A 21262-nucleotide genomic window follows, 5' to 3' on the forward strand; every position below is an offset into this window, starting at 1 on the left:
CATGAAGGCTCTTTGTAGAAACAACTTGAACTCTGTCAAAGACTCTTCTATATATGATAGTGCTGATGCAGTCTCTATCAGTGACGCACAGAACTGTTCCTTTTCAGACATCCCCAGGGACTGTCCCCAAACCCTGGCAGACGTGCCACGCTGCTATGTGCCATCCTCACCTCAGCCTCACACAGCACTGACAAAGTTCAGTAGAAGCCTGATGCTAAGTGCCTTCCCTATCTCCTGGAATGGCCTGTAGAAAATGCCCTCCTTATTGCTTTCTGTTGGGAGCTGGTAGTTTTGTAGGTTATATAGATGAAGGTGAGAGGAACTTCAGGCATTTCCCTCTTGTTCTTAACATACTAAAAGCCATTGTGGAGGAAGCAGACCGTTTCTCTTCAGGTGGTTGAATTGAACAGGACACAGGTTTCCTTTGTAGCCACTTACGTCTAAGAACTCTTAAGAAGTCTTAAGTGAGAGAAAGAAGTGGAGAATTTCCTTCTTTTAATGAACATCTTTGGAGCAAACTGTTCTTAGACTTCACCTTAATTTCTCTCCGAATTTGGCAGAACAAGCTGCTCAGAAATACCTTAGGGGGAATTTTACCCATTGCAGTGCATCTGTTTTTTCATGGTGTTAGAGTGCAAGTGTCTGAGACTGGTTACTCATAAGTCAAAAAGGAAGTTGTCTTTGTTCAGGAAGTGTTGAGTTGTATTAAGCACCATGGAAGCACCATCCTGCTACGGTATAGGTAATTTCTTCACTACCAGAGAGGTTTTTTTCTGTAGGGACTAAACAACTTCTGTTCTATGTCTGAGGAACATCTCCTTTCTTTATTAAATATTTGTGAGAAGAGAGCATTTTTTTTTTATTAAAATGCCATATTTCCTTATACCATTCCTAAGTTATCTATTTTCTTAAATCATGAATCTACTTATTTGTTTCCAATGCCTCTGTATGCTTAAGAAGAGTCTTCAAATAATTTTTCAAGGAAATACTTTTAAATACTTGCTTTATCTTGCACTAGGAGATGTAAATATATGCTAACAATTGTAGACATACACATATTCAGTTAATAATATTTCTTACCTTTTTTTGTTCAGCTATTCCCCTGTCTTAACTAATCTGTGATACACAAGGAAGTAGTTAGGAGGAGGAGTGATCAGGTAGTTATTGACCTTAAGGTGACTGCAATGTAGCTTCTGGTACTTTTCTGGTATTAGTGTTCAGAACCTGGCTGCTGCCAAGTCTGCACCTGCAGTGCTGCTTGATTGAAACTCTGCATGTATTCTTCTTATTAGTAACAAATAAATAATATCTTCTGTTATTTACCAAACACCAGGATTACTTCAAAACCACAAGTAGCAATCCCTTTTCTGTGCTAATATTCTGTCATTTCTGCCTTATCCACAGAGGATGCTCAGGCTTCATTCCTTAGCAGAAATGCTTTCTATATCTTTATGCTCTACTTTGTGTTTAACTTGCTGTTTGGAACCCTTACTGAAAATGCATATCTAGTATTGTGTTTATGAATTGTCACATAAACAGAATGATTTATTAAAGTAATTTACATAGAAGCATTTGTGGTGTTTCTGAGCAAGGAAAAATACACAGAAGCACATGGTACTTAATTACATTGCTTAATAATGTCACGTTAAACCTTTTTAAAAAAAGATGAATGCTATACTTAAGGAAAGTGCAATTGCATTTTTGTTTGAAATGTTTTACACACTGTATATATTAGCTGGGCAAAGATATTAACACTTCTGTACATGCATAGGTGTTGACATATTTCAGATGCTACAAGTAAGGCCACTGTCCACTTAATTGCTTGCAAAGGGCAATGGTTTACTGTAATGTGTTGTTAATCTGAACTCATTTACTTGTATGCAACCACATTTGCACACAGGCACTTCTCAGAACTGATTGAGACCATGAGGGCGAGTGGTTCTGATTTAGTAAACTGTGGTATATAAGCAGGATTTGCAGTCAAATTAATGTTTTAAATCACAGCCTGATTATATGTCCTATTTTAATAATGCTGAGTGAATGCTAGTGATAGATTTCAGAAACCCACTCCTCTGAATAAAAGTCCCAATTCGAAATTTAATTAACAATGTCTCTCCTGTATTTTTTTTCTCCTTCTTGAGTTTTAATAACAGGCCTGGAATTTCTTCTCATGTTAAATAATGTGTACACTTCCATAAAAATTCAGAATACCCTCCCAATTACATTCAGTAATTTGTTTAATACTGTCTGTCACATGGCTTGTGGGAAGGTAGTAGAGGAACAACTGGTCTCCATGGTGTTCATCATTTACTTCTTGCAGAATAGATGAGAGTAAGAGGAAGTCTACAGAGGGAAATGGGATGAAGTGCTGAGTTCCCCAACCTAGATGTGGTCAAGTCCATATGAACAGAGGACACTGTTCACTACTCAGCAACAACACTACCTCAGTTCTTTTCAGCAATTATAGCTATGTCAGTGTGGTGCAGCTCTGCATTCTCACTCTGAATTAGAACAAAATTGTGAGATAACTATTCAACCTCATCCAAAATCCATAATAAAAACCAAGGTTCGTTTTAATGAGAAGTGGTTTTCCAATCTAGTTTTCCATCTGACTTCCAGCAGTTCACTGCCACAGCAGTGTCATAACACAGAGGTGGGTGGAAGGTAGGTCTCATATATATTAAGCACTTATGCCACCTAAACATCTTCACTGTTGCTTTTTCTGACCTGGTGACTGAAGGCTGTCTGACATCAGCACATTCTCTCTGCTGCTGCTGGGGTGGTGCAGCTTCTCTAATTTTTTGTGCACAGATTTACAGGTATAATGGAGCACAATTAATTTAATAAAGACCGATAATTCCTTATTTTTTAAATCCATGAATTTGAAGAAAATACAGGAAATAAGATGGTTTCAGTGGCATAAATTCTGCTAAATTTATTTAACTATTTATCTGTTAACATATTATCTATTCAGTTAACACATAGTGCTGTTATTTTTCTTGTTGCCTAGCAATGAGATTTACCATGGCACTCCTTGTGTTTCCATTCGTAACTTTTATATTCATATGGTTATAGCTAATAAAAATAATTATCTGTGGGACAGTCCAGAAGGTTCATGTTGAAGGTTCTTTTTGTTGTTATGCTATCACTTGCTAAGGACACTTGAGGAAGAAACCTGGTGCCCTCTGATATCTGACCCCTTCCTCTCATTCTACTGTACATGATAAATTTGAATGAAAGTTCTTGAGCAACAATTGTTTTGTGTGTTTTAGAAGCAGAAAGCTATTTATAAAAGTGTTCTTTGACTTGAAAAGTTCTACATGGATATGTTTTTACCAAGGCAAGATTAGGTAAGGAAAACAAAGTAAAAAGAGTTTTAAACTGGTGTCACTACCCCATGCTTTTGTTTCAATACATTTTTGCATATGCATGTAATTTTTCTTTGAGGCTATGTAGTCTCAGTATGATTGTAAATGCTAATTATTTTTAGAAATATGATGGTTGTGTCTTTTGTTGACCAAATATAGATATTATAAATTAATGTAGAAATTGTAGATAATATAGTTCAACATGAAATGTGAAAAAGTGCAGTGTTTGCTGTGGCTAACATAAGTAACATTTCCTGTTAAGCTGGGCTGTTTTAGGCACCATTGAGTGCCTCTGTGGCCTCTGTGTGAAAAATGAGGGAAGAGAGGTGTGCCTGCGAGTCCTTAATTTAGATATCTAAAGTTAGAATTTGCAGCTAACCTTCACCACCCTCATGTCCCATATGTGTTCTGAAATCTTGCATCTTCATCCTGCCTTGAAAAAATCTGTTTCTCATTGGAGTGCTACACTGGGTTAATGGTTGGGGTTTCCCATTTCTTGTGCTTCCCCAGAAGATCATCAGCTCTGTAAGAACTTACTGAAAATTCACAAGTGTTCCTCTAACCAGGGTCTAACCCTCCTGGACAATAAGTGGGGGACTGACAAAATGTCAGTTGTTATTGCTGTTAAAAAGAATGTGTAAAATAAAAGAGGAAATGATTTTTTTTTTTTTTTTTGGTATTTTCCCGTGTTAAAGCAGCTCATCGACTGTTGCATCTTGTATCTGTTGGATGAACCGTGATCACACCATATAGTGGCTTTATGTCTCTGTGGAGAGAAAAATGAGAGGGAGATATTTGTGGGTCGTTATTTTTAATGTGGTTATGATTTCTAGTGCTCCTGTACTGCCGAGACAAAAAAACTTTATATCATGACTCCAGGCTAGTTAAGAGTGCAGGTACTAACCTGTATCACATCAAAGTTGCATTGGGGATCTCCCAAAGCTTGATTAAACCATTGGGAAATGTTTAGGTGAAGTGTAACTTGGTTTTATATTAGCAGAGATTAGGCCCAAGATCATTTCTGTTCTTATGAAGAGAATATTTGTTGCAGTATACAGTGCTCTAGAGTTACTTGGCTTGTCAGGAAATCTGTCCTGGTAAAGAACTTAAATAATCACAACATTCTCATATTTGAGCCTACTGTCTTTAGTCCTCAATCTGATTTGCCTAGCAAGTGAGCTTATTTTATTGTGTGAAGTCTTATGTGCGCTGGAGGTTTGGTGACTTTAATTTAAGAAATCTATTGGGGTTTTTTTTTGTTTTTTTTTTCTCCCACACTTCTTTTTCCTAGAAAAAATTGACTACAGATAGCTCTAAATTTGCAAAAAGAAACCATAAAAAAATTACCAGGGATTTATATGTAGTTTCACAGAAGAAATACAAAGCAAGCAAAACCTGGTTTCAAATCAATGGAATCAAGTATTTTAACCTGAATTTTACCTTACATTTGCTTCTGGCCTGTGATTAAGCAGATGGAAAGTAAAAGTCTTAATTAAAGATGTTGCTGCCTTTTTAGTGCTAAATAATTTAATATGAATTATGTTCATAAAGCTAATAATAAAGTTTTGCTCATAGTTTTGAGTAATAAGCAAATCTTGCATTGCTTAAAAAAACAATGTCTTGATCCTGTACTGAAAGTTTGACTAAAAGGGCATCTATGTATCATTCTTCTGAGGTGTTGTTTTTTTTACTTGCTTATAGCAAACAAAGACTTCAATAAAACACAAAGTGCCTTATTTAAAAATACTTCAAACCTCCAACATACCCTTTATTATTGTCTTCCAGGTAGATTGGGGTCAACTAGACTATTTAGTAATTGATATGCCTCCTGGGACTGGAGATGTACAGCTGTCAGTATCACAGAATATTCCAATTGCAGGTATGTATATTTCTTGACTCATTCAGAGATTTGAAGTTTGTTATGTTTGATGGTTTTAGAAAAATATTATTTTAAATGCCAGTCTAAAAATCTTGTAATTGTCTTCCTAACACACTAAGAAATTATTTTGACAATGGAGAGATAAAGAAAAACTCTTATCAGTGATTTTTTTACATGTTAGCACTATGATTTTGTTACTTCTAAGCTAAATTTGGAAAAGATTGAGGAGTTAAGCAGTAGTCCAGAAGCAAAGGCAGTCATGACAAAAACTGGTAAAGTTAGAAGTAGAAAATATTTGTTTGTACTGACTGTATAGTAAAGCTAATACAATAAAATAGTTTGTCTTCTTGATTGCTTTTTAATTAGAAGCTGACAACACTGTTAATGCACAACATTTACTCAGATAAACTGTGCAGCACTGTAATACACTAATAGGGGATTTAAGCTTAGACAAATCAATCTTGAGATATGCAGCCTGCCCTCTAATCTTATTGGTTTCAGCAGGAGTTCTAAATACTGCTTCTGAAAGGATGCTGAGCATATCACAAGATCTGATGGTAATGTCTTTTTACCTATCTGACATACTTCAACAGAAGCAGCTGCCAGTAGCCAGTGTGCTCAGTGTTAGGAACTTGGTGGTAAAAAAGACAAAGGAATAATTCCAGTAATAATTATATAATTGCTGTGCTCTTCACCAGGAGGGTAGTGCAGTGCTTGAACATGTTACACAAGGAGTCTGTGGGATCTCCATTGCTGGCAGTTGCCCAGATTGTACTAGACAAAGTCCTAATGGTTAATGTCTAGTGTTGCCAGTAGATGACCTCCAGAGCCCTTTTCCAATGAGAAATGCTGTGATTCAGTTAATTAATCAGTGGGACTGCTTGCTCCACTTCTTTTCTGAGCACAGATTGGCTCATGTGCACAAGCAGGCCCTGCCTCCCTCTGATACTATTTTGTCTCTGCACTTTGGTGGCAGTAATGCACTGAAGTGAAGCCACTAAACACTAAGTTGGCAGAACTGTTTCACTTGCCCCTAGAACTCTTATCAGACTGTCTGGTAAGTTAAACAAATAAGGAATTGTATATCTCTAAAAATTCATAGGATAGGACAGAGTAAAATAGTTAGCTACAAGAATAGATAGAAAAATTGGTGTGTTTTGTAGATGTGCCCACATATTAAAGGATTAGAGCTGATGGATTTTGGGTCATGTGCTCTGGTTTCACAGCAAAACCATTCCCACTGTTATAACACTGAAGTCTGCAAGAATAATAAAGGAGCCTTTTAATAATCAGGCAGAACCTTGTATCTTTTTCTTAAAACAGTAATGTCTCTACTGGTACATGATAACCACTGTTAAATTTAGTTTTAAGGCTGCATGGTGTTATCTTATAATATTTCATACTGTCAACTTCAGAAAAACTTAAGTCTTTTGGTTTATAAAACTCAAGTGTTAGAGCAAATGTTAACTTGGCTATAATGCTGTTACCCCAGATTTTTAAATAATAATAGGAGGTTCACTTATCTGTGGTTCTGTTTAGTGTTGGGATGAAGAAAAAAGTGGTGATGGAAGATTTTATTTTTCCCATAAAAAGCAGAAGAGTGCCTTATCTTATCTTTTAGTGCCTTATCTTATCTGTGACCTAGAACATACTATGGAAAGCCAACCATGAGTGATACCCATTTTCTTCAATACAGTGCGTGGTAGATTGCACGTGTGAGTAGCAAAGCCAGAGGGCCTTATACTCACAGGGTTTTAAGCAATGAGGTGAAACATTACAATGGTACAGAAGATTTTGATACGGTAGGATTTCTCATTAAGTCTTGTATGTAAGGGCAGTAAAATTATGAAATTGAAGAGGTGTGGCTTTATCTTTGTGGATTATAGTGGTTTTTTTTTAATATATGGTGGGTGTAGATAATTGCTATTCACTACAGTACTGCTAAATGTACTAATTTAACATAGAAAAAGTCATCAGACTTCAAGAGATTTTTGTACCCCTTTCCCACATAATTCTGCACTCTCTTCAGAAGTGTGAGTGGTTGTAGTGTTGATGTGCTGGGTCCTCTGGGACAGATGGAGGAAAGTACTTTAATTTTTCTGTTTGTGGAAGAACATAAGATCTTTCTAACTGATACAGCACATCAGTTAATGGAAACCTCAATTATTTTTTTTCACAATACTTACATCTTCTGAGAATGTACTAGATGTTAATAAAAGGGAGACATTTTTCAAGAAGAAGTTGTATTTTCTTCCTAAAGACATTCTTTGTATGGGTATAACAAAGTGAAGAATGAAGAGTAAATAGTTTTTATTCAGTATTTTAATTAGTTTTCCATATGACTCTTAGAAACCTGTAGTTCTTGTACCTGTTGAATCAAGTTTTGAGACAAGTTGAAGTACACACAATGTTGATTTTAAAAAAGAAAACAGGTTTAAAACAGTAACAATGAAGACTTTCTGGGTGTACAATAAAAGGAGATAAACTCTTAGCTGTCTCTCTTTTTACACTCTTTCTATATAGCTTTCTGACATCTTTTTGTTTGTTTGTTTGTTTATAGAGCTATGGGTTTTTAGAGATGCTTAGCTGAAGATGGCATTTTTATTAGAATTCTGGGATGGCTTCACATTGTTACCACAGTAGCTCAGTTTAGTTTATTACTTTTTTCATCCTCACTTCGTACAATCAGGAGTGATAGCATCACTTCACGTTTTTCTTTCCCATTAGCTGATTTTGTTGAGAAGTTGACTCTCACAGTTAAAAAAAAAAAAAGTGTATTGTGCTTTACAAGGAGTGATAAGATTTGTAATTCCCTGTGTTTTTACTGTCTCAATGAATTTTAGTGATTTTTAAAAAAAATTATTCTGCCATGTGTTGTGGGTATTTTTCATTCTCATTGGAAGGGCTTCTTTTTGTGTATTACAGCTTGAATTGTGCTTTCTTTTTACTTTTGTTATGTGGTTTCTGTCTGTTTGACAGTCCATAACCATATTTAGTGCACTTTTATTTTCTTCAGTCTTGTTCCTTTCAAAGGTATGGAAGGCAGTGTTAAAAGTGTTGTTAATGATGTCTTTGGAGCAGTGTATGAAGTTCTACTGGTTTTGTGAGCTCTTTCTTAATTTGCAATTCATGTTTCTAAGATGCATGTTATGTTTTGTTTTTTTAATAAAGTATTTGGTGGTGTGCTGTTCTGTTCTCTCTAGGTTTTTTTTCCTTTATCCTTTGAGGAAGGCTTGGACAGTCAATGGTACTAGTGGCATAATCTCTCTTTTCCTTAGAGACAGCTGATGTATCTTAGCTAACTACATTTAGAAGTGCATTATCTGCTTTGCCTCAAAGTTGTACTTCAGTTTGCATGCATGCATATGTGAGGTACAATATGTGCATTGTGGTTTCTTCATTATTAATCTGTGGCTTCCTAGGGGTGGACAATGTAGAAAATTTTTATTCTGTCTCTAAATAAATGTACAGAACCTGCACGCATATTTTTGCCGGTCACAGATTTTTCAGTGAATATGAGGGAGGGCACAGGTAAAGGTGTTTTGGGGTGGGTTTGCCCAGGCAGGGCTTGTAGAACTGTGGCATTGCAACATCTGACAGTGAGAAAGGGACTGATAGGACGTATTAAATAGTTTAAGGTTTTTATTTTAGAATACTTGTTTTTTTCTCCTGGTACCATAGGTACTACATTTTTCTTGAGTCAAAAAGAGATAAAAGTACCTAATGGGTAAAAGCCACAGAACAAAATATGCCGTTTTTTCTGGTTGTCATTAAAGAGAATATCAACCTCACTCAACTTCAGGTGGAGTAACAGGTTTGTGTGGATACTTTTCCTTCTCTAAAAGAAGATGAAAAAGGAACCTGCTGAGACTTATTTATTATTCTTAATCACCTTACATGTAGATGCATTTTATTTATTGTATTCTTCTTCTTCAATAATCTGTAATTTTTCTCATGTTGCAGGTATTCTTAAGCAAACTAGCAGATGATCTGATTTGACAGCTTAAAAATTTCGTATTTTTTTCTGTTTTACCTCCACATTTTCCTTCAGATATGGTCTGCTTTCCTAATAGAAATCCGTGGTCAGTCTGGAGAAAAGGGCTTTGTTTATGGTCTGCTATTTAATTTTTAAGTTCTATTTCTGTACTTCTGCTTTGTTATTCTGTTCTATCTCTTGCATGAGATGTCCAGAAGTGATTTCTTTGTCATGTATTGAACATAAATGCTTGGAAAATTTTGAAGTGTCCTTCCACACTTTCCAGCTTTTAAAAAATAGGAGGTTTCAGAGGACATTATGATGTTTGATATTAAGATATATTGTAAACTAATGATATTATGAAGAATAATGCTTGTGATTCTTTTGCATTACCCACTTGCTAAAATTCTAAGTGTGTTTGTTTGATTATTTAGATAAAGGAGCAATAAATCAAATCAATGAGAAATATTGGAGATGGAAGATTAGTCTCCCCTAGGAGGAGGGAGGCTGAATTCACTGGGAGAGAAGTTTGTCATTCTCTCATTTGGCAGTGCAAAGGTTGTGTAGAGCAGCAAGAGCGTCTCTGTGAGGCAGTCCCAGGGCACAGTGTTTCTTCCTCATGGAGAAGCTGCATTGTGGGGTTGACTGTTAAATAAATGAGGCTGTCTCCTGCCCTTTCTTAATTAATGTTAAAGTGAAATCTGCACTAGTGAAGCATAGCAGTTTGGCAGCTCTAGCTACTAACACTGTCTCAATTGAAAGAACTGACTCCAGGTTAGTATTGGAATTATTTCATTTGCTAAACTTCATCAAATCACATTTCTTTGGCTATTGAGAGGTCATGGCATTGAAAACCATTAGAAATATACACCTGTCCAGTGGGAAGCAGACTGAGACAACCAAGTAATTTCCCATCTTACTCCACAATCTTATCATTATAACAGTAGTGAGCCTTGAACTGAACTGTGTTTATACAGGGGACCCAAAGGTAAAAGGCTTCATGTTTTCTTTCATTGCTCTTATTCTTTTGGAGGTAACACGGTTTTTGTGTTCCCTCCAGAGCATATGTTGTTATAATTTTATAATAACCTGGCTGTTAATAAGAATCAGAGAAGTTAGTCAAGATAAATGAAATTAAAGCAAAGTGAATGCTATTTTGTTTTTCTCCGCATCTGTAAAAGCAAAATCATTGCCAGTTGGGCAATGACTTTTGTCACTTGTTAGATCAGCGTAGTACAGACTTCCTACCATCTTTTGTTCCCTTTTATCACCTGAAAGGTGTAATTTTTCCCAATGATTGTGTCTTTCAGCAATATGTAGATCTGAATTACCTCCTGAATGCCTTTTGCAGATGAGGCTGAAATATTTACCAAAGTAGTTTTTGTTATCTGAAGGATGAATTTTCAAAGAACTGTAATAGAGTTTCTTTTGATGGCAGGATTTTGATAGATAGGTTTGAATAAAACCAAAAAAAGCATATTTCTGTCTTCCATGGTTATCTTTTATGTCTTATTTCTGTTCAGATATGTACATTGATGAGGAAGGAGTAGGGGGATGCTGCCAACTTAAACACTTGTTTTCTTTAAATTCTGAATGAAGTGTGACATACCAATCTGGCCAACCAAACTATTTACTCCTATTTAGTTCAATGTCTCACAGACCAGGGTGTAGCCTTGTACACAACTATTTCATAGCAATATGTGAGATATGGGAGAATTGGATCCTGTCTCAACATACAATAATGAATGAAGTTCCAGTGAGGAGTAGACTCTGTTCAGAAATGAGCATTAAAAACAGCAAGGAAAGGAGAATTTCAGGTTATTTGTAAAAAAGAAAACATTTGATGTTTTAAAAAATTATGCATGTATTAGCATGAGAAAGAATTGTGTTCTGTCAGATAAAAGTGTGGTTTGAAATTAAATGAAATTACAAACTGAGTAGGTATGGTGCTGTTCTCTTCTCTTTTCTGAAGAGAAATGATCAAAAAGTCCCCAATGCCACAGTAAAAGTTGCATGTAGCATAGAGTTTAAGATTAGAGGTGTATCTGTGTTCTGTCATCGCTCTTAGTGTGTCTGTTTGCCCCTCGTTCAGTGTGTCTTGCTTTGATGCAAATCACAGTTGTAAGGCATCTGATCTTCTTTCCTCTTAGTTTAATAATATACAATGTTTTTTTCCCTTTCTGAGCTTGCTTTCTCCTTTGAAGGAAGAGGTACATCATTAGTTTCTACAGTAAACTTTTGAAGATATTTTATGGAAGCCATCTGGGTAATAGTAAATTTTATTTGATCTATTTTTGAATGGCAAATATTTTTAATACCAGATTTTTAATGTAGATTTAGTCTTTCATGCTGCATTTTGATATTTTAAATAACTGCAAGAAAGGAAAGGCACATAGGTTTAGGATGGGTTGAAAACAACAAAAAAAAACAACCTTATGTCACACCAGTGGGGATTTAAAAACCAGTTTTTGTCTTCATACAAATATAATTTGTATGCTGAAATAGTTTGCTATTTAAGAAGTATTGCTATTTATGAACTCTTTTTCTGCTGTCAGAAAAAAAGGTTGTTGACAAATGCAAATTATCATGAGGATTATCTTAGCTTTGGACACTGTTGGTACTTCATTCTGAAGTGTCTGGCTCAGTAGACTCTCTAAACTTTATTTAGAGACCAAAATACAGTATGAGTTTACACATTAATGCCTCACACTCCTTCAGTATAAATTTAAATTTAACACTTGGCTCATGGAGATTGATTTAACACACTTTGCCTGTCCAAATTGAAGTGACAGTGTATTCAGTGCAAGTTCTTTAAATTTTATAATTCCTGAAAAATAGTTTCCACGTATTGTGGAAAAAAAAGCTGTGAAATACAGAGACTTTGAAAGCTGAGGTTCTGGCAACAGTGGCTAAGTGTACGTTAAGTACCAGGTTAACTGCAACTGTTTGTGGCTTCTTTTTTGTCAGTTTTTTGTTTTTGTTTTTTTTTGACCAATTATTCTGAATAGGAAGAATAAACGAGCTAAAGTGTTCAGCTGACAATTGCAAAAGATGAGAGAAGTCCATATGCATAATGGTGCTTCATTTTCTCCTCTAGCTATTCCTCATGAAAAAATAAATGTTTAAATCTACCCCTTACCTTGAGGGGAAAGAAGTAAAAAGCAGAATTCCTCCAAGAAGAAGGTAACAGGCTGGAAGTGTGACACAGCCACGATGCAGTCTTTGGGACACTCCTGAGCTATAGTAAAAGTCTCAAGTAAGCATCTCATAAAGGAAAACTATATTGGTGATTTTTTTAAAGTTGTTAGTTGTAATGAAATGTCACACGCAAAAGCTAAAGGAACTTCTTTACAAGATTTATCCAAAGAGATGGGCAATTTTTTAGATGGTAATATATCTGTAATCATCGCCACTTGCTATTCTAGCGAAGGCAGAAGTCTTTGTTCTTGCAAGATCTTGTTCTACATCTTCAAGTTCAAACTGTATGTGTAATTGCAGACACATTTCTGCAGTAGAGGAAGTTCATATTCACAATGCTTTTTATTACTTAAAAGTCTTGCCTAGAACTATGAAATTGATGCACTGGAAAAAGTAGCAAAAACTACAAAGTGTGTGAGTGTTGCGGTCAGGTCAGGTTGTCCACAGCTTCACTGATTCCTTGTAAGAGCCTTCATTGCTGTCAGTCAGCAGATGCAATTATCAGAAAAAATGCACTCCAGAACTCTTATTTTTCAGTCTTTCTTATCAGTTATGTTTCACTCCTCAGGTTTTGGGGTAGCATTATGTGCCAAGTTAGTAAGAATCAGGGTGATGTAAAAGACAGTCTAATAGTTGTGTGTGAAGAGGGTCCTCAGTAATCTGTCTGCATGAGGTGCACATGGCCCAATTCTGAAGCCTGTCTTTGAAGACACTCAAGGGTAAAAAAAATACTATGCAAGAGGATCCCTTTTCATCCTAAGATAGACCTTCTAAATTGCTGCTTATCAGCTGTTTTTAGACCTACATGTTTTTTGCTCAGATACAAATTGACTACAGCAAAGGCTAGGAGAGATTCTACCTTATACCTTGCAACCCAGAACATCTTATGCAAACCTTAATGATGCAGTGACTATAGGTGATATTTTCTGTACACAGAAGTTGTAGGCTGTTCCATGCTTGTAGTTTCCTGAACACCAGTCACCAGAAGAATGAATACCAATGTGCTGTGTAGGCACACGTTCTTTTTCTGAGGATTGAGATGTTAAAAAAGAAAGCCAAACTTCAGTGTTACAGGCTACTGTTTGTTCTGTATCTCTATGTTATGCATGCTAAGGATTAAAAATAAAATTAACATAGTTTTTGCTAGTGCAACATCCATCATCTTTTTGCTAGCTTGAAATATAGCAAAGTTACAAAATTAAATGGAATGCATGAGTATGTCTGTATGTCAATTAAACCTAAATATGCTCAACTTAGATTTCCTTAATGTGCTCAAGAAATAAGCCTTCTGCACACAACTGCAAACATAGATTTTGTAGTATGTTTTAATGTGCAGTGTGATAGCATTGCAGTTTCTGCAACTTCTCAGTTCAATTTGTCAGCCTTCATTTACCTCATTCAGACAGAGACTTGTGTAAACATTGCACATATTGCTTCAAGAGATGTGCTGTGTGCATGCATTTAGTCATGTCATTACTTTATTGATCAAAATAACTCTTTACTGTTCAATACTCTTGTTAACCATGTAGAGCCAAGATGGCAAAGAAAGCGTGGGCTGGCTGTGTTCTTTCTTGCTCATAATTTGAATCACTTTCTGAATTAAGCATATGCAAACTTATTCAGAGAGGAAAGCACTGTGAAAAGTCTCATTTGCCATGTTTGGTTGCTAGTGAAGGAAACTATGTTGCTAATAATTTGAATTCCTGAATTTCAGGTTGGGTTTGCTGGACTAGCATTTGTACCAAGGAAAAAGATACTTAACTTAAAGGGTGATGGTGTAAGTTGGTATAAGCTACTTGTGTATAAATGTAATTCTGTAATGCAGTTCAGAATGAAAAGGAAAACAGGAGATACACATCTGTTACCCCCTCAGCAGCTTCTAGAGCGTGTTGGCTTTCATTCTATGGAAGAAGCCATGCAATTTGTCCATGATCATCATTTTAACTCATATATTTCAGAAGCCAGGTTTTTTTTATGTAGAGAGCTGGTGTCTGTGGCAGCATAAACTCTGCCATGTGCCATTGCATTTTCTTGGCATTATAATTTTTTTCCCTTCGGATGAGAATTTGTTAGTAAAAAAATATCTGTTAGATATCTTTGTGGTTCTTGTGGATGCTTTCATTGTGCGTATTCTCTGTCCTTCATTCTATGTCATTCTATGTCTATACGTTCTATGTATTTGATGCCTAAAAAAATTAATAATGGACCAGAAAATGTAGACTTCAGTGTTGTTGACTGCATATAAGCTTCTAGCTGAAGACCCAGTGAATATTAAGCCAGCATCATCAGAGAGCAGTGTGAACAAAAGTGTGAAAAACATAACAACAATGTATAGACATAAGACAAAAATTTCCAATTTTGTTTGAAAAGAAAACAGCAATAAGCATTTTGTTCAAGTATTGAAAGATGTGCAGAAAACTGGAGGACATTTGCTCTACATTACTTCCTATTGACCTGTGTTTTTAGGGATGAGTGCATTAATTTTGTGGAATTAGCCCTACCTTTCAGTGTCAGCTGTAACACTTAACCCTATATAGTGAAATGAGGAGCTAAGGTGACTGGGATGGCTTCTACATTACATCTACTGGCATGAAAGGCTTCTACATTAATCTTTGTGATGGCACTGGAAGCAAAAATCCAGCAAATTATTCAAATGCCAGAGTCTTAGCAAACAATAGGGAAATTGCTTTTGCTGAGTACATGACATATGTCAGTTCAGTTTTTGGGCTCATGTCTAATATTCTGTAAGGCAGAGATTGGCAGTTCTTCAGGAGTGAGGTGCCTGATTGGATTTTTCTTTCACAGTTCGAGGTTAAGGACGCTGACTGGAAACACTCAAATGCTGTGTTTGGTGGTGTTTGGACATGGCTGTCAGGCTGGCAAGTGCCACCCGGCAGCTGGGGGACAGCGTGGGGCAGTGCTGGGGGGAAAGGCTCCCTCTCACCTGTCCCCTCTCCCCGAGCTGCCAGAGCCAGGAGTGCTCTTGGGACGGCCCACGCCAGCCATGCCCAACTCTGGAAATCCCCACCTCTTCCTTTGTCATGTGTGCCAAGGGTCAGGTCCTGTGCATCTGAAATTGTCTGTTGTAATTACTGTTAATGGGAAGTTTGGCAGAAATTTATTGTGCAATGCTGGCTTAATGTGTCTCTGCTGAGATGTTTTTACAACGAGTACTTTGGAGACTGTGTGGTTACTGTGAAACCAGAGCTCATCAACTGAGGAGTAATGTCTGCTTTCACATTGCATCTTTCTAAAATGTAATAATGGCCTAGGACACTTATGGTGTAGATACTTCCAGAGTACCACCTCTGCAGCCTGTTAGCATCTGGACTGTAGTGTCTTCTGTCCATATGACAGCTGATAACTTTTTTTCATTTAGAAAATATAAATTATTTCTACATCGAAAAACTTGTGATGAAAATGTCTAAATTATTTCTATCATTCCATATCACATCCTTAGTGATATAGGTCATTGCATAACAACAACCGTAACTTTCTTCCTTAAATTAAAAAAAGCATATAAATGTGTGACTACTTTGAATGTATTTGGGTGTACTAAATAGTAAAAATATCTAACAGTATGATTTGTTGTACACATTTTAATGGTATTTCATGTTTTCTTTCCCCAGGAGCTGTGATCATCTCCACTCCACAAGACGTGGCTTTATTGGATGCACGCAAAGGAGCTGAAATGTTTAGAAAAGTCCATGTACCTGTAAGCCTCTACATTACAAATATCAGTAGATTGTTCTTCCAAAATGCAAAAAAAAATTACAAATACTGCAATAGGAGAATAAACCTTTGAAAATAATTTGCATTTTCATAATTTATTTTTAAAAACAAAAGGATTAGAATCCATCTGCTATCTATATTAGGAGCTTGATTTTAACCGAAGGGAAAGTTTTTTCTCAGGCTGAGGTCATAGTAGTACTTGATTTCCTTTAAATAATTTTGTTCAATCACCTAGGGTAGATGAGACAAAGTAGATCTTACAAAGCAATGCAGGCTTTCCAGTCTTACTGTCTTACTATATACTCACCATGTGTTCTCTACAGCATGGTCTGTGTTTAAGCTTAAAATCTGTCATTTCTTGAAATGTGGAAAATTCATGTATTGCTATGTTTTAAGAGGGAGAATTAAGGTGATAGGGTTTTTTTTTTTTTGAGATGCACATGTACCTATTGTCACTGCCATTTGGTGGCTGTTGTGACTGTCACAACAACTGGAAGGCAGTCTGTATCACTTTGGTTTTCAGGATGTTTATAGCTTATATGATAGCTTGCTTATTTTGGGAAATGAAAAATTTAAAAATATCCACAGTATTAATATGGATTGGGAAAAAATGTTAAACAGGGTCATTTCTTTGACTCAGTATTTTCTGTGTGCTCTAAGAAATTACTAAGTACCTGAATGTTCTGTGCTACATTATGTCCACAAAGAGATAGGTTTTTCATTTGCAATATGCAGTTGATGAGAAAATATAAACTAAAATGCTTCCTCATCTTAAATAGATGAGGTGCTACTTCATTCATGGTGGTACTTCATTTTATTCTAACCTTGAAGCTACATCACTACAGATGTGCTGCTTCCATCAGTGTGAAAGCAGATCCTGCCTATGTATTACATTTTTAAATGTCAACTAAATCTGAGAATCTGTGAAAAGTTTAGTTCCATAATTTTTGGTGGAAAATTCCAAACTTGAGGTTCACATTGAAAATGTGGAATCTGTGGGACTGTGCCTAAATTGCATATGCTGGTTATGTATTCAACCTACCTTTAAAAATCCAATCTTTAAATCTTTAAGCTTTAAAAAAGCACTTGCAAGGAGTGTCCTTGTCAGAGAAGCAGAGGATCTATAGCTTGCAGAGCTCTGATTCTTTGAGCACGCTTGTTTATATTTAATGGAGTCTCTTCTTTGTAGATCTGGGCATACATACACCACTTTCCCCACAGTCTACAGTTGCCAAAATCTCCAATGACCTATGTGGTCACAATTGCTGGCATTGAGAGTCAGTGTTAGAACCAGGGTTGCAATGCAGCAGTCCTAGCATGTAGTCATAAGGAGAGGGGTGCCATCTCTTGTGCAGTGGAGTACACCTGGGAAAGGAGGAGTTTGCAAAGTGATGATGACTTCTATCACAAATTTCGAGATTCTCACCAATTATGTGAGGTTGGACATTGTTTTCATGCATCCCAGAGGCTTGCTCTGGGCAAGTGACAAAAAAAAAAAACCCAACAAAAAACCAAACCGACTTTGATTATGTAGGAAAGAAATTGTCTATCTTTACCTGCTGAAATGGAGTTCAGTTCAGTTTATTTTAGCAATCATACAGCTGAGAGAAAAAGACAGCATTTTAGTTAAATCTGCAACTTTTTTGGTAGTTTCCTGGAACTGGAAGGCTTCGTTGTGGATTTCACAGGTTTCAAATAACTGCTCGTGTCAACTCAGCTATATATGTCCTTCTAACATATACCAAAATGGTTTATTTGGCTACATACTTACTGATATTTCTGTAGCATCCAGAGTACCCAGCCAAGATTGTGGCTTCATATTGGGAGTCAAAAATTTCTTGTGGTAAGATGAAAGATGGGAACACAGAAATGTTGTTATGCACATTTGCTTGAAGCACTGTAACATCAAGTGACTGACAGATGGTTATGTAGGAAGTCAGTGGCAGACTGTAGAACCATAACCCTCATCACTTGAGTCTCTGTCAGACTGGAGTCAGAGCTCAGCACCATCCATCCTGAAGGACAGTGAATGACTCAAGTGGGTTTCTCAGGAATTGTTTCATTGTGTTTAAAACAGAGGACTTCGATTTTTTTCCCTGTAATTTCTTAAGCTTAGAAGGTAGTAGATTTGGATTTTGGGATGGTTTGTTGTGTAAACAAAAGGTTAATTGTGGACAAGAAATATGTAAACATTCAGAAGCAGTGTGTGTGTGCAGGTAATTCATAATGAAAGGTTACTTCATTTCCTGGTGGTTCATGGCAGATGTCTCTTCATGGTTGAAAATAATGATTTGACTAAATGAAATTCAGTTCCATGCATTATAACTATCCTCTCATCTTCTACCATAGGTTAGTTTCTATATTGTGGTGCATCTCATCTCATGCTAGTTTCCATGTCATTGCTGAGCCCAGTTTGCCAAGAAATGTAGAGGGAGAGGAGCACATGAAGGACCAGAATCAGATTCATATGTACTTATGGGCACAGTTTCTGTAGACAGTAACAGCTGCTTTGAAGTTTTTCCAGTTCTATTATTTGAACAGGGAAATGAGAGTTCATGTTGATTTCATTAGCAAGACCTATTACTTTGTAGATTTAAAAGCTCTGAAGATCATAGTGAAACCTCTTCCGTCTATAAATATATCTACAGAAATATACATGTTAAAAATACACCCCAGCACTAAGGTTGTGTATGTTTGCAGATTCTATATTAAACTGGGTGTTTGTAATTGGTAACTTGATATTTCAAAATTTCTCTTCATATTTCAGAAGAATAATTTCAATATTAATAAGTATGCCCGACTCATTGGCTGACAGATAGGGACAACATTGAAAAATGCTAAAATGTCAGTTACTTTAGTTTAATTTGTTGAAATAAAACCAAAAAAAGACAGGGAACGTGACCTCTAAAACTGGTACAACACTGGGAATACAGCTGTATCTCAGCATCTGCATTGAATGTGGCAGAATGGCTTCCCTGCATCTTGGTTTGAATAGTATTTTTTATTTATGAAATAATACTTCTTCCAGTTTGCCAACACAGTGAGAATTCTATGACTGTAATTTTCAGAGAGCAGGATGAATACCTGCTCAGAGGTCATCAGTAGAAGACTGTGTCCCTTTTTACCACTCCTGCACCTTCTACCTTGAGCACAAAGTATTTCACGTATTTCACTTACAAATTACTTGTAAGTGCCAGTAAATAGCAACTCTGGCAGTCCCTGGGAGAGACAAAATGGGGGAAGTTTGTCATGTTCATGTTAAACTGAAAGAGTGGGTTTGTTTTGTTTTGTTGTTGTTGTTGGGTTTTTGTTTTGTTTTTTTTTTTTGGTGTTACTGTTTCTTAAAATGTTCCTTGCTTCAAACCCTCTGAAAGTTTTACATAAGTAGAGGGAGCTTTCTTAGGAAAAAGTGTGGAACACATTTGGTGGTTTACAAAAAGTAGTTGATAATAATTTGACCAATTTTAGCTTAGATATAAGGAAATTTTTATTAAGATAGTGTAAATAACATGTTTTTTTATTTTCAGTTTTGGTGCCAAAAGTTGTACATTCATCCTAGTTCAGTAACTTAATATTTGTTGCTTACGTTGAACACTGTTATCTCCATCTAGATGTACTTCTCTAGTATAGTGGATATGTTACTCCTCTATTAACAGCTTGTTCAAGCACAGAACTAGAATGCCAAGGGAAACTTAGAAGTACAAAATATTACAAAGTAGGTAACAGCTTTTTGTACATGAAAAAATCTATTCATATTTTTAAAACTTGGCTATAGTGTGTGTGACATATCTATATAACATAAAAATCTTAAAGTCAAATATTGTAAGATGGAACCTCTCAAAGCAGATCTGTTGATTAGCAGATGGGTAAAAGCTTTCACCCTGTCGTGTTTGAGTGCTGTTTCCATCAGTTTTGAGAAATTCTATTTTGCCTCAATGAACAGTTTTGTATACTAGGTGAATAAAATGAAATCAGTGCTATCATTAACATTATTGTACATTGTAAAAGAAGATTTTTGTGTGCATGATTTGGCAAATTTTCATTTGACATATTTGATGATGTTGAACACCTGGCATCAAGAGAAAGGTACCAAATGTGTGTATTAGCTTTTCATGCTGGTTTTTTTACTACTTTGTTTTACATAATTATTTCTTTTGTTTGATCTTTAAAATGTGTTTCTGCTTTTGAGAAGAATAGCAAATCTGGTTCTTTTTGAAAACATTTTCCCACAGGATAGCTTACAAAAAATATCTTAAAAGCACGTCTGATTGTGTCATTTCTCATAATGTTTGTTTTTATTTTGTGTTTCCTGAAACTGCAAATTACAAAACTATAAAACATGACATGAAAATTCTTCCAGTATTAAGAGTGAAAATGAAATACTGGAAGGGAGAGTTCTTGGAAAGATGGGCCTCTACAAGAGGTATTTTTGTCACAAATAAGTCTGTTAATCTTTGGGAGTATAAATGTGAAAAACTTGAAATAATGCACAAATAATATGGCCACTGAGATTACTAGTAAGAGTTGAAAAGTATGTTGATCAGTCTGATATTACTGCTACTTCCCATTTTAAATGAGTACTCTCTGTTGATTCTTTGTTGGTAATCTCTTCTTTATTTTCAGAGATGAATAATGGAAATAGTGATGCTTGAATCCCAGGTCTGAACATTCCTTTCTTTTACTTTAACAGGTTTTAGGACTGGTTCAAAATATGAGTGTTTTCCAGTGTCCCAAATGTAAGCACGAGACACACATTTTTGGAGCTGATGGTGTAAGAGATCTAGCAAAAACCCTTGGATTGGATATTTTAGGTAAGAACATAGAAATGGTTTTATTTTTGAAAAAAAGTATAATGGTGTGCATGAGGGAAGCATTAACTGAAGTATGGAACTGCATAATCCTGGATTACTCTATATTCAGACAGTGTTCAGATACAATAAAACTAATAAGTAGCTGAAAGCCACAATTTTTGCTTGTTCTATTGCTTTTTGGCATCAGTCTTATAAATGGATGTGAAAAATTGTGAACAGCATCTTAAATCTCTTGATTGATAAACAATCCGGAACACAAATTGCTTTCGTATTGGTGCAGTAATCTGCCTGAAGTTCA

General features: G+C 35.9%; 1 protein-coding gene across 3 annotated transcripts in view; it reads left to right on the plus strand.

Annotated features, from left to right (window-relative positions):
- NUBPL (nucleotide binding protein like) overlaps positions 1–21262 on the plus strand; it is a 71037-nt gene that overhangs the window by 37444 nt on the left and 12331 nt on the right. For all 3 annotated transcript variants that reach the window (XM_030451983.1, XM_030451984.1, XM_030451986.1), the window contains 3 exons: positions 5154–5247; positions 16051–16136; positions 20844–20964. In XM_030451983.1, the coding sequence (XP_030307843.1) occupies positions 5154–5247; positions 16051–16136; positions 20844–20964 (301 nt within the window). The remainder of the gene's footprint in view (positions 1–5153; positions 5248–16050; positions 16137–20843; positions 20965–21262) is intronic.

Source organism: Calypte anna, chromosome 5A, assembly GCF_003957555.1.
Source record: "Calypte anna isolate BGI_N300 chromosome 5A, bCalAnn1_v1.p, whole genome shotgun sequence".
NCBI classification, from domain to species: domain Eukaryota; kingdom Metazoa; phylum Chordata; class Aves; order Apodiformes; family Trochilidae; genus Calypte; species Calypte anna.